The 14502-nt window shown below is 30.5% G+C and overlaps 1 protein-coding gene across 4 annotated transcripts; it reads right to left on the bottom strand.

The window, feature by feature from the left end:
• Positions 1-5: 5 nt before the first annotated feature.
• LOC145751987 (uncharacterized) lies at positions 6-13730 on the bottom strand. 4 transcript variants are annotated; one of them, XM_082568165.1, is made up of 20 exons: positions 13650-13730; positions 12892-13115; positions 12279-12419; positions 12057-12212; positions 11792-11869; positions 11254-11482; positions 10672-10856; positions 10395-10466; positions 10095-10277; positions 9787-9858; positions 9423-9659; positions 9073-9144; positions 8187-8378; positions 7988-8059; positions 6782-6970; positions 3210-3281; positions 2906-3100; positions 2661-2732; positions 2036-2512; positions 875-1671 (listed from the first exon to the last, which is right to left on the bottom strand). In XM_082568165.1, the coding sequence occupies exons 1-20, from the start codon at positions 13651-13653 to the stop codon at positions 1327-1329; spliced, it is 3267 nt and encodes a 1088-aa protein (XP_082424291.1). In that variant the 5' UTR covers positions 13654-13730; the 3' UTR covers positions 875-1326. The 4 variants fall into 4 exon arrangements, with proteins under 4 accessions (XP_082424294.1, XP_082424291.1, XP_082424293.1 ...); XM_082568168.1 differs by lacking the exons at positions 875-1671; positions 2036-2512 and adding an exon at positions 6-238; XM_082568167.1 differs by lacking the exon at positions 2036-2512.
• Positions 13731-14502: the final 772 nt, after the last annotated feature.

Genomic DNA, 14502 nt, shown 5'->3' with positions numbered 1-14502 from the left:
TTACTAGACCTTAATCTGTGCAAGAAAAGGTTCAAAAGAAAAGATTTCCCTTTCCGAAATGCTCCGGTCAATGAATACAATGCAACTGGTTTATCTTTCACATTTTCATTACCAAATATTACTTCTAAAGCCTCTGTGTCCAATTCGAACCCTCCTTCATCGCTGCCCGAATTATTTATTGGTTTTACAAGTTGAACTGGTTTTCCAAGGTTGGAACAAATCTGAGCATTTTTTCTCTCTAAATAATTAAATAGTTTCAACCTTATTTATCTTATACATATATGCCACAAAAATAAAAATTGTTTAAAAGTTAGTATTTGATTAAATGAAGGTTTAGTACCTTCCATAGAAAAGAAAAATCTTATTTTATCTCTCCAATCCAGATCCCTAAATTCCACACCATTAGAAACAATTAGCCAACACTTTTCTTTAAAGGTAAAGGGCATACTAACACTGCCTTATGTTTACCAAAAGGTAAGTCTTTAAGCATATAAAATTAAAAATGTTAATTCTAGCTTCTAATTTTCATTTGTGAAAACACTTTAATTTTTTTTAACTATGAGTTTTGTCTAGTACATAGAATTTCTTTTCTAGTAGATAGTGTACCTCAAAATCATTTACACTAACAAATTAAGCTTAATAGTTAGTCGTGCATTAGGCAATAAAAAATTAATTGCTGAAACAGCATTCACTAAGTAAATAAACTTGAGTTACAACTTTATGAGCAAACAAAAATTTCAAGAATGGTATAAATTAATTTTTTTTTTTTATACATCTTAGTCCAAAGAGTTACATGCATCACCAAAAGTAAAACCTTATTTATCTTTAAAGGGTGTTAAATACTTAATACACCAATTTAATTATTTAACTTGATTGATTTATTATTTCACCCAAATAAAAAAGGGCTGTTACGTATGTAAAAACGTATGTAAAGTATAAAGGTTGCAACAATATTTACATTCAATAATCATTTACGAACAATCAAAGCTGTGGAAATTTACACAATATGAAGGTATTAAAACCCTAACTGAATATCGATAAAGCAAATGATATTCCAAGTTAAAATAAAAATTTAAAAAAAATAGAAAAAATCAAGATACAAATCCTAAACAATAACTAACTGTATGAAATATGCTGGACAACAAAAAAACAATACAAATGCAAAATTAAAAAATCACATTAACTTTATATAAATTCTTTAGAACATCCAAGATAAATACAAAACTTACAATAACCTTCAACATGATACTTTTTTTTTATATAAAACAATAAAATAAACTTGCTATATGTCCTGTAGTTAGATAACAAACAACTATTTTAAGATATTTAAGAATTAAATCCCTTTAAAAAACCTACTCCTGCTTTAAATAAACCAAAAACAGTCCCAACCCCTGGTGGAATAGAAAATAATGAAACCCCACCATCTTTTATAGCTCCTATCACTCCCTTTCCAATTCTTTTAAAAAGATGTGGTTTATTTTTCTCATTATCATCTTTTATAGTTTGGAACTTTTTGTCAAGATCATCGCAACATTTTTCACCATAACTTTTTCCAATTAGTTCGTACCCTTTTTGGGTTAATTCGCTTTGAATTTGAATTTGAAAAACTTGGCTAATTTCTTTATGAGTTTTTTCTAGTTCCTCTGGTTTAACGTAATTGTTGTCAGTAAACTAAAAAAATAAACTTTCATAAGTTTAAAAAAAGAATTAAAGAAACGAGTAGAAAATTTAGAAAAGTAAAAAATATTGTACAAAAGAAAAGATGAAATCAATTGGGGTTATTGTAAGATCTTAAGAGTTCATTTAGGCTAAATATTTTCAACTTAAATTAAAATTAAACTGATAGACACAAATAGAAAACATAAAGTATATGTAAATAGATTATACATAAAACATAAAAAAATTATTATAAATAAAAAATAAACCAAAAAAAATTATAAACAAAAACATAATAGTATGTAATAACAGTTGTGCCATTTTGCATTGTGGCACCAAAGTCTTAACTTAGTTTTCACTAATTATTAAATTCTGATACTTTTTTCTTTACCCACTCCATAGAAAGTTTTGCAGGTTCTGGAAATAAAGAATTTTCTAAAATAGCTGCTTCTAAATTTGTCTTTTTTACTCTATGTTTGCTTAGATATTCGTCCATTGATCCTTGAGTCCCTAGAGCATTTAATATAGATGGACTAACACTTGTTGGAGAACTACTACTAGTATTAGATTGACCACGCATTATATACCAAGTTAAAGCCTGTTCAGCTAAAGCTCCCCATTCCTGTATATTTTTAAGCAATTCATTATGATTTTTGTTGATAGTTTGTAAATTTCTTTGATAGATTTTCGCAAAGCTACTAAATTCATCATCAGCATATTTGGTAAACTTTTGTTCCACACTTCGAGAAATGTTTTTGTTTTCAATTTCTTGTTTTATTAAACTTACTTCCCCTTGTTTTAAGATATCATGTAACGATTCTAAGGTTGAAACTTCTACTTTTTTGTCATCACATAACTACATGAAATTAAAATCTCACCTTTTCTATTGTTTTAAAACTTAAAATACAAACAAAAAATAACTATAAAATTGTTTTATATAGAAGTAAACTATTACAATTTTCAGAAACCATAATTTATTAATTAAACAATTTGGTTTACATTACCTGTTTCATTTTTACAAAATAGCTTGTTTTTTGATTTTGTAGAATTGTTTCAGCAAATTTTGTAAGCTTTTTCTACAAATAAACAAATAAGTTGCAAAATATATATAATTAATTACAAGATATATATAATTTATCACATTTATTTTACAATAGAACAAATTAATAAATAAGTATTAAAATATATATTTTCTATGAATTGTATACAATATTGTTAATTTTATACAAATTTTAAAATATTTTAATACCTTGTTAACTTTGTTATCATTTTTTAATATATTGAAATGGGCTTCCATTTGTTTTCTAAGGTCATCCTTAATTTCTGTTCTTTCTGCAATCGCAAATTTTTCTGCTTCGTTTTCATAATCAACTAGTGCTTTATTTTTATGCTTGATATGAATATCTTCTAGTTCCTTTTCTTCTTTAAATTTGCTTTTAATGTCCTGTAATCCAGTAAGTTTATTTTCTTTTTTCGAAAATGTAGATTTTTAATTATGTGTAACCATAGTTTATGTATTTCTAAACAAATTTCAGTTTTAAAAAAAAAATTACCTCTTTCATACCCTTTATATAACAACTTAAATTTGATTCCTTGACTTTTTTAAATAAACTTATTTCCTGTGCCTAAAAAACAATAAAACATATATTTATTTTACACAAATGTTGTCTATTTATTAAACACCACCCTAATAATTAAGGTCATCATCAAGTAATTTATTTGATCTGTTTTAGGCCAGAACACTCTAACCAATGCTTTAGACCAGAACACCCCAACTAATGCTTTAGACCAGGACACCGTAACCAATGCCTTAGACCAGGATACCCTAACCAATGCTTTAGACCAGAACACCCTAACCAAAGCTTTAGACCAGAACACCTTAACCAATGCCTTAGACCAGGATACCCTAACCAATGCTTTAGACCAGAACACCCTAACCAATGCTTTAGACCAGAACACCGTAACCAATGCTTTAGACCAGGACATCCTAACCAATGCTTTAGACCAGGACACCCTAACCAATGCTTTAGACCAAGACACCGTAACCAATGCTTTAGACCAGAACGCCCCAACCAATGCCTTAGACCAGAACACCCTAACTAAAGCTTTAGGCCAGGATACCCTAACCAATGCCTTAGACCAGAACACCCTAACCAATGCTTTAGACCAGGACACCCTAACCAATGCTTTAGACCAGGACACCCTAACCAATGCTTTAGACCAGAACGCCCCAACCAATCCTTTAGACCAGGACATCCTAACCAATGCTTTAGACCAAAACACCCTAACCAATGCTTTAGACCAGAACACCCTAACCAATGCTTTAGACCAGGACACCCCAACCAATGCCTTAGACCAGAACACCTTAACCAATGCCTTAGACCAGAACGCCCTAACCAATGCTTTAGACCAGGACACCCTAACTAAAGCTTTAGGCCAGGATACCCTAACCAATGCCTTAGACCAGAACACCCTAACCAATGCTTTAGACCAGAACACCCTAACCAATGCTTTAGACCAGGATACCCTAACCAATGCTTTAGACCAAAACACCCTAACCAATCCTTTAGACCAGGACACCCTAACCAATGCTTTAGACCAGAACACCCTAACCAATGCTTTAGACCAGAACACCCTAACCAATGCTTTAGACCAGAACACCCTAACCAATGCTTTAGACCAGGATACCCTAACCAATGCTTTAGACCAGAACACCTTAACCAATGCTTTAGACCAGAACACCTTAACCAATCCTTTAGACCAGGACACCCTAACCAATGCTTTAGACCAAAACACCCTAACCAATCCTTTAGACCAGGACACCCTAACCAATGCTTTAGACCAGAACACCCTAACCAATGCTTTAGACCAGAACACCCTAACCAATGCTTTAGACCAGGATACCCTAACCAATGCTTTAGACCAAAACACCCTAACCAATCCTTTAGACCAGAACACCCTAACCAATGCCTTAGACCAGAACACCCTAACCAATGCTTTAGACCAGGACACCCTAACCAATGCTTTAGACCAGGACACCCTAACCAATGCCTTAGACCAGAACACCCTAACCAATGCTTTAGACCAGAACACCCTAACCAATGCTTTAGACCAGAACACCCTAACCAATGCTTTAGACCAGAACGCCCCAACCAATGCTTTAGACCAGAACACCTTAACCAATGCCTTAGACCAGAACACCCTAACCAATGCTTTAGACCAAAACACCCTAACCAATGCATTAGACCAGAACACCCTAACCAATGCTTTAGACCAGGACACCCTAACCAATGCTTTAGACCAAAACACCCTAACCAATGCTTTAGACCAGGACACCCCAACCAATGCCTTAGACCAGAACACCCCAACCAATGCTTTAGACCAGGACACCCCAACCAATGCCTTAGACCAGAACACCCCAACCAATGCCTTAGACCAGAACGCCCCAACCAATGCTTTAGACCAGGACACCCTAACTAAAGCTTTAGGCCAGGATACCCTAACCAATGCCTTAGACCAGAACACCCTAACCAATGCTTTAGACCAGGACACCCTAACCAATGCTTTAGACCAGGACACCCTAACCAATGCTTTAGACCAGGACACCCTAACCAATGCTTTAGACCAGAACGCCCCAACGAATGCTTTAGACCAGGACACCCTAACCAATGCTTTAGACCAGAACACCCTAACCAATGCTTTAGACCAGGACACCCTAACCAATGCTTTAGACCAGGACACCCTAACCAATGCTTTAGACCAGAACGCCCCAACCAATGCTTTAGACCAGGACACCCTAACCAATCCTTTAGACCAGGACACCCTAACCAATGCTTTAGACCAGGACACCCTAACCAATGCTTTAGACCAGGACACCCTAACCAATCCTTTAGACCAGGACACCCTAACCAATGCTTTAGACCAGGACACCCTAACCAATGCTTTAGACCAGAACACCTTAACCAATGCCTTAGACCAGAACACCCTAACCAATGCTTTAGACCAGGACACCCTAACCAATGCTTTAGACCAGAACGCCCCAACCAATGCTTTAGACCAGGACACCCTAACCAATGCTTTAGACCAGAACGCCCCAACCAATGCTTTAGACCAGGATACCCTAACCAATGCTTTAGACCAGAACGCCCCAACCAATGCTTTAGACCAGGACACCCTAACCAATGCCTTAGACCAGAACACCCTAACCAAAGCTTTAGGCCAGGATACCCTAACCAATGCCTTAGACCAGAACACCCTAACCAATGCTTTAGACCAGAACACCTTAACCAATGCCTTAGACCAGGACACCCTAACCAATGCTTTAGACCAGAACACCCTAACCAATGCTTTAGACCAGGACACCCTAACCAATGCTTTAGACCAGAACACCGTAACCAATGCCTTAGACCAGGACACCCTAACCAATGCTTTAGACCAAGACAACCCGACCAATGCTTTAGACCAAAACACCCTAACCAATGCTTTAGACCAGGACACCCTAACCAATGCTTTAGACCAGAACACCTTAACCAATGCCTTAGACCAGAACGCCCTAACCAATGCTTTAGACCAGAACGCCCTAACCAATGCTTTAGACCAGAACACCCTAACCAATGCTTTAGACCAGAACACCCTAACCAATGCTTTAGACCAGAACACCCTAACCAATGCTTTAGACCAGAACACCCTAACCAATGCTTTAGACCAGAACACCCTAACCAATGCTTTAGACCAGGACACCCTAACCAATGCTTTAGACCAGGACACCGTAACCAATGCTTTAGACCAGGACACCCTAACCAATGCTTTAGACCAGGACACCCTAACCAATGCTTTAGACCAGGACACCCTAACCAATGCCTTAGACCAGAACACCTTAACCAATGCTTTAGAGCAGGACACCCTAACCAATGCTTTAGACCAGAACACCACAACCAATGCTTTAGACCAGGACACCCTAACCAATGCTTTAGACCAGAACACCCTAACCAATGCTTTAGACCAGGACACCCTAACCAATGCTTTAGGCCAGAACGCCCCAACCAATGCTTTAGACCAGACGCCCTAACCAATGCTTTAGACCAGGACACCCCAGGACACCCAACTAATTTAATTTAAAAATCACCTTAAATTTATTGTTTTTTCCTTCACTTTTACTCAGCAAATTATCAGCAACCTCATCAAATTGAACAATACATTTATCAACTAGCTTCTCGTCAATACCAAGATTTTTTAAAATTTGTAAAGCTTGTTTACAGCATTTTTCATGAGCTTCTTTCAAGGTAGTTGGTTGAATGTATCTGTCACCACATTCCTGTAACAAATATTTATTTTTTATTTTCTGACTTTTATTAACTTATAATATGAACCTAGAAGTGTAAATAAAGAAAGTTTTAGATTTTAAGTAGACAAAAAACACTGCTTATAAATGCCATAATGTATTAATATACTACTATAATAGGCCTATGTTTCGTTATTTTTAAGGTTGTTGAATTTGTTACATTTTTATAAAATTTTTAAAATCTGGACCACATGTAGTTTACAAAAATTTTGTACCAAGGGAGGGAGCCCTTGACAATTTATTTTTGATCTTAACGGTTCTTGCATATTTATTATAAGACTTTACGATCCTCTATAATTCTTCATTGTATTGCACAATACGCACAAATTCCCTTTTTTGTACTTGGTGTTTGTCATATAAAAAAGTCTGTCTTTTATTTTACTTTCTTGCCTATAGTATAAATGCCCAATTACTTTATTCACCAACAACATATTCTATCACTGCTCAGTTTACCCTTACTTTTCTCTGCAAAAAGCACTTTAATTTCCAAAAAATGTTGAAATTTAGTAAAATGTCAATTTTGAAACTTTGATTTTCGAACATACAGTCGAGATGTTTTTAAACTGTTGATCGGACGCCATAACGACTATAAAATAAAGTCATGTTTGCAAAGTTAAATCAATCAGCAGTCAAGTCTGTAAAGTTAAATTGTGTATGGTAATGTCTGCTAACTAACAAAAGGCAAATTGTCTAAAAATTTTAATAAAACAAAAACTGATTTCTTGAATAATACTTTTTTAAAATGTATCAACTGATACCATTTTACGACCCCTGCTAAATTTTTTCTAAACTCTTCGATCCTTGCAAATTCTTTTTTGTTCTCTAAGATCCTAATTGGTCTTCGTTAGTTCTCTTCAATACTCTACGGCCCCCGCTAATTCTCTTTTATTCTCTACAGTCTTTCCTGATTCTCTCTTAATGTTTATGGTTTATGAGTTTGAAACTCAAGTGATCCTAAAAACTTGTTACCAAACTTAACTATTAGCTCACCTTTTCCATTAACTCAGAGTACTTTTCTTTTATTTGGTTTATAGCTTCTATTGTCTCTGATTTAGCAAGTTTCTAAATATAAAATAAAGTTTTTGAATAGATAGTAGCATAAATTATTTAAATGACCAGTTCTTGGATATTAAAAAAAGGTAATGTGTTTGTTATACATAAAAAAATTATTAAAAAAACTTTATATAACCATATTTATTCTGTTGGTTTTTTGAAAACTTTTTTTTTCTTTAAAAATTTCATCAACTAGCTTTTCTTTGTAGTTTCTGCGAATAGTGGTATTAAATTCAGTTTCTTTTTTTTTAAACTGAATGTAACATTTTTTCTTTGCATTTTCATGCACAATTTTAAAACCCTCATCATCATGGACTTTGTTGTCTATCTGTAAAAATAAACAACATTGAAACAAAAACTGATGTGGTTTTATTGAAAAATAATATCTCATTATTGTAGTTTTGTTGAAAAATAATATCTCATTATTGTAGTTTTGTTGAAAAATAATATATTATTATTGTAGTTTTGTTGAAAAATAATATCTCATTATTGTAGTTTTGTTGAAAAATAATATATTATTATTGTAGTTTTGTTGAAAAATAATATCTCATTATTGTAGTTTTATTGGAAAATAATATCTTATTATTGTAGTTTTGTTAAAATATAATATCTTATTATTGTAGTTTTGTTGAAAAATAATATCTTATTATTGTTGTTTTATTGAAAGATAATATATTATTATTGTAGTTTTGTTGAAAAATAATATCTTATTATTGTAGTTTTATTGGAAAATAATATCTTATTATTGTTGTTTTATTGAAAGATTATATCTTATTATTGTTGTTTTATTGAAAAATAATATCTTATTATTGTAGTTTTATTGAAAAATAATATCTAATTATTGTTGTTTTATTAGAAAATAATATCTAATTATTGTAGTTTTATTAGAAAATAATATCTAATTATTGTAGTTTTATTAGAATATAATATCTAATTACTTTTCCTTTTTTTATAAAAACAAGTTTTTATTAGTATTGTGTAGTCTTTGTTTTTTATTTGGCACTTTTAACAATGATTCTTACCTCTGCCATAGAAGAAGTATAAGTTTCTTTGCATGTATTTACTAAATCTGACAATTTTCTTTCCTGTATAGACTAATAAACAAAAAAATACAATATTTAACAGGTAACAGATTTAGTAATTTCGATTTAAAATAAAAAGATTTTTCCAATTAGTTACAAAAAGTTAACGATATAAAAGTATATATAGCTCTACTGTTGCAAAGTATTTTTTGTCATGGCCACAATATTAAATTACAGATTACAGACATGGCCCATTAACAACTTTCAAATTGTATATCCGAGTTAAATTAAGAATTTAGTTTAAAAATTATCATTTTTATTTCATTAATTTTGTATATAGTTTAACCTACCTTTCGACGTGAATTGGTTTCACAAAAAGCTTTTAAACAACTTTCCATTTCTTTTGTAAGGCTTTTTTCATATTTTTTATTATCTATACTTTTACAAAGTTGAAGGTCATTGAATTTTTCAGAAAGTTTGGACCCAAAGTCATTAACTTTCATTTGAAACTTTGCACAAACTTGTTTTTTGTTTTGATCATAAATTTCTTTAAGTTTTTCAAGTTCTACATATTTGTTTTCGCTTTTCTATAAAAAAAATGTGTTCTAATTATAGCTACACAAACCTAATGTAAAAAAGTCATAAAGAAGACATTACAAATTCAAGCATACATTACAAATTTAATTTTTTAATCAAAACAAAAAAAAAACTAACTTCCTTTAGATAAGATTTAAATTCTTGTATCATTTCTTTAACAATGGCGTTTAATTTTTTTTCCACATCCGACTGTTAAGTAAATAAGATTATTTATGCTACTCATTTAGAAAAAAAGTTGTCGTAAATCAAGTCGATTTTTACAAAAACATTACTCATTTATGATATATAAATAAAATTAAAAAGTTAAACAAAGATGTAAAAAATAATAAACATACAATACGTAAAAATAAACCACAGCCAATGTAATTCTTTTAAAGTACAATACAAAAACCAAGATGTAGACTAACCAGACAATAAAAACTTACATGAAATTTCTCATGAATTAGCTCAAAATATTCAAGTTCTTTTTTTATTTGACTTTTCAAAAATTCTTTTTTGTCTTGAATAAAATTCGAATTCCCAAGTTTGGAAGCATCGTCAAAAAATTTTAAAGCTTTTATTAGGGAATCTTTATGAACTTTCTCAAGATCTGTACTATAAGTTTGATTCTGCAAAAAAATGTTGAATTGTTACATTAAAAACGTTTTTTAATGACCAAAAAATCAAAAGTAATTCTGCAAACAAAAATTTCTTTATTTAAATCAAATCGCTAAAAGGGTATTTACCGCTTTCATATTTTTTATGTACTGTTGCTTTGCCTTATCAATTAAAGTTAAAATCTCTGCTTTTTGATTTGCCTTAAAAAGAAAAAAAACAAAAGTTGATATATAAAGTTATAAACATTTAAAACATTTAAACTTTTAACATTAAGATAAATGAATAGCCTATATGTAATATAAGATCTTGAAATTTTGTTAAACTACAAAATTAAAAAACACTGTGCATATGCCTTTAAATAAACACTAAAAAAAGTTTAAAAGTTTAAAAAAAACATTTTTAAACCTCTAAAATTGTTCCTACGCCAGGCAATTTCCCACTTTTAAATATTTCGAAATATGCTTGTATAAGAATTTTAAGGTTTTGTCCTGTGACATCACCACCATTGTTTTGTTTGACAACAATGTTATCAGGATGAAACAATTGTTGTTGTAATTCATCGACATATTTCAAAAACTCAGAATCTATATCTGTAGAAAACATTACAAAGATAAAGAGAAGTGATTTTATGACTTACTATTTTTTATGTAATTTAATACATCAAGACAAAGGTTTTCTTTGATAAAAACATGTAAGTTGAAACATTATCTCATTGGATATTGCGCAAAAGAATTTCAAATAAAAAATTTTTCATTAAATTTTCATTTTTTAGTAAATTTTCATTTTTTAGTACTCATCAAATCTTATTTTTATCTTATTTCGGCAATTAATCCTAGTAACATTTGCGCAAATAACTATTCGGGATAACCTACATTCAAATTTATGACATTTTACCAAGCAATTAAATTCACTAAATCTTATTTTTATTTACTATAGGTAATTTTAACTTTTTCCTATCCCTATTTTTAAATTAAACATATCACCAACCTGCAAAAGAAATTGGGGTTTCTTTATTACTTCTTACAGCAATTTTCATTCCAGGATGAGGCAATAAAAAGCAAGACAAATCAGTGAAGTATTTGTTGATGTTGTCACGCACTTCTTTAACTTCTTTATTTTTATCATCAGCTAAAATTTTTTTCAAATAAGCTTTGCCCCCTTTAGATCCATAATTAAAGGTAGTATCTGACCAATCTCTAATCAGAAACATCAATTTCTGAAAATTTAAACTTATATTTCAACCAATTACAAAAATCACTAAAGAATATTACAATAATTATTTATTCATTTTTATTTTAAAATTCTTCTAATAAACCAGTCCAAATATAAACTTTTTTTGCTTAAGGATTCTACAACATTTAAATAGTTAAATTTTGGCAAAGACTCCTAGGTGTAAAAAGTACTGAATGCCAAGGGTTTAAAAAGTAAAAAAAAAAATTAAAATTAAACAATGTTTAAATAATAATAAAAATAATTGTGCAAGAATAATTATTAATTCTTGTCAAGTTTAAACAAAGTTATTTACCTGAAATGGGGCTGGAATTTTAGTTTCATTGTTTTTTACAAACTCTTGTTCAGCAGTTTTGCCATAATTAGCAAATAACTACAAAACCAATTTTATTTTAGTTATAAAAACCTAAGTATGGAATAAATATAAAACATTTTTTTTTAAATATTTAAACATTGGAGTTTAAGTCTAAATACAATTTTGCCTTTTAAAAAAGTGTTAATCTTGTAAAATTTTAGTCTTGTGAAAACAAAACAAATAAGTTAAACTATTTCAAAATAACCTGCAAGTTGTTAAGATCATCTCCACCTATGCGATCGTGAACATTATAGATTTGAACTGAGCCAATCAAAGTGCTTAAGGCAAAAATACTGGATGTTGATTTCGTGTCTGATATAAGATCAAAAGCTCCTTGAGTGTCCATAAGAAATAAGTTAATCTAAATAAAAAAAACATTAATAAAAAGTCTACAATTTTATATTTTTAGATATGTATATATATTTACCTCTTGTCCATTCGAATTTGTAAAAGAAAATGGTTTACTGTAAATCCAAATTCCTTTGGTATCACTATCAGAGCCACCCCTCCAATGAAAACCTTCCTCTACTTTTAACACCTGGTTTAATCCTTCTGACCATTTTTCAGGCTAAAACAATTATAAACAAAGTGTACCCATTTACAAATAAAGCCAAACAAAATATAGCAAAATCTTAAATCTTACAAAACCACCTTAAATGTATATTGGGTAAAACTTGACATATTTAAAAAAAAAACATTAAAACATTAAAACATATATGTTTTTTAGGCAATATTTTTTAAGTTAAAGATTTCAGTTATAAATTTTGGGGCTTCAACTTTTAAAAACTTAAAAAGACTTAGTTGACAGAAGCCCACAAATATTATCAAATAAAAAATTAATTCTTTTTTATAATTTGTCAAAAACAGTACAAGTCCTTTTTTATGTAATTGATCAAAAATCTAAAACATTTAGCAGTTTAGGATGTAAATTTTTTAAGGCTTTTTACATTGTCAATTTATTTAATATATTAGTACAATTTATGGTAAAAACCATTTATATAGTTTTTTTTTCAATATTTGTTAACAAAAATTTAACATACCTTACTAGACCTTAATCTATGCAAGAAAAGGTTCAGAAGAAAAGATTTTCCTTTTCGAAATGCTCCGGTCACAGAATACAATGCAACTGGTTTATCTTTAACATTTGGATGACCAAATATTACTTCTAAATCCTCTGTATTTAATTCAAACCCTCCTTCTTCACCGTTTGCACCATCTAATGGTTTTACAAGCTGTATTGGCTGTCCAGTTTCTACAATCGATGCTAAATTAAACACGTGCACATCAGTCCAAAAGTAAACAAATGTTGTCAAATAAATCTAATTTATTTATTATTTAAATATTTTTTTATTTTCCTCACTTTTTTTTAATAATTTTTGCCAAATAAAACTTTTTTTAGAATTAATTTTATTTTAAACTAAAATAAACACAAATTATTACACTAATTAGTTAAAAAAGAAAAAACTTATTGCGTTAATATATTATTATAGTCAGTTAAGGCCTGTTTACACGACAAGGTACCGTAGCGTTGCGCTGCGTTACGTAACGTCACTTTACGAGTTCTAGAGATTAACAAATACAAAATACCTAATAAAGTATACCGCTTACAAAATCTTGCGTAAATTTTGCTTGAGCCACAAAACTTTACGAAATCTTACGTAACTTTCGCAAACTCACATACGTGTGAACGACTCTGTTCATTTTAAATGGTTGCAAAATCTTGCACTACGTTGCGTTGCTAACGCCGTGTGAACAGGCCCTTAACAAAATATAATTTGCAAGCAAAACTGCTACTTACACATTTCTTTTAATTTAAAACCTTAAATGCCGTTAATCATTTTCTTACGCATATCTTTTTAATAACTTAAATTGTTATTTTACAATAACAAGTACCTTCGCCAAAAAGTACCTTCGCCAAAATTTTCTCAAGGGAAAATTAAGAAATTTAAAAATATGAGACCCTATTCACTATGTCGTCAACAAATATGTTTTTGTGTAAAACCAGTTCTTCTTTTTACAGAAAAGTTTTGTTTATTTTATATATAAAATACAATAGAACGTTACGTTGTTCTTGAAAGCATAAATATCCAGTTTCACGTTTTGGTAGTGTGGCAAGCGCTTAATTCTTAACCGCTTTCCAACGGGTTAAGTTCATACGAGTTCACCGAGCCGAGTTCATACATTAAGTTCATATATCCGAGTTCATATATTAAGTTCATACGAGTTCACCGAAAAATTCGCCATGATATTGTTTAACTACACAAATTTAAAATTCACATTAACATAAATCGCATTATTAATTTTTTTGCAAAATACGTATTTACTCAGATGGTAGTAAAGTTGTTTTGTAAAGTTTAGAGTTGTTCTGTAAAGTTTAAAGTTGTTTTGTAAAGTTTTTGCAGAATTTTTGAGACAATTTATGTTTACCAAACATCGATTTATTTGCATTGGTCCCAGTTCACACCAATGCAAAATTGTATGTAAATGCTGGAATGAGGAACCGAAAAAATGAAGGCCGTTTTGAGAACCTATCAATAGTTGAAATATTTAGACAGCAAACTAATTGTATCTAAACGGACATGGTCAATAACTCTTAGCTTGTATTGACAGACATAAAATTTTTAATGTTTAAATAAGGTTGTTTTTGTATA

Source organism: Corella eumyota, chromosome 5 (assembly GCF_963082875.1).
Source record: "Corella eumyota chromosome 5, kaCorEumy4.1, whole genome shotgun sequence".
NCBI classification, from domain to species: Eukaryota; Metazoa; Chordata; class Ascidiacea; order Phlebobranchia; family Corellidae; genus Corella; species Corella eumyota.
Note: the sequence above shows the minus strand (reverse complement) of the source record. Positions and strands in the feature narration are given on the sequence as shown.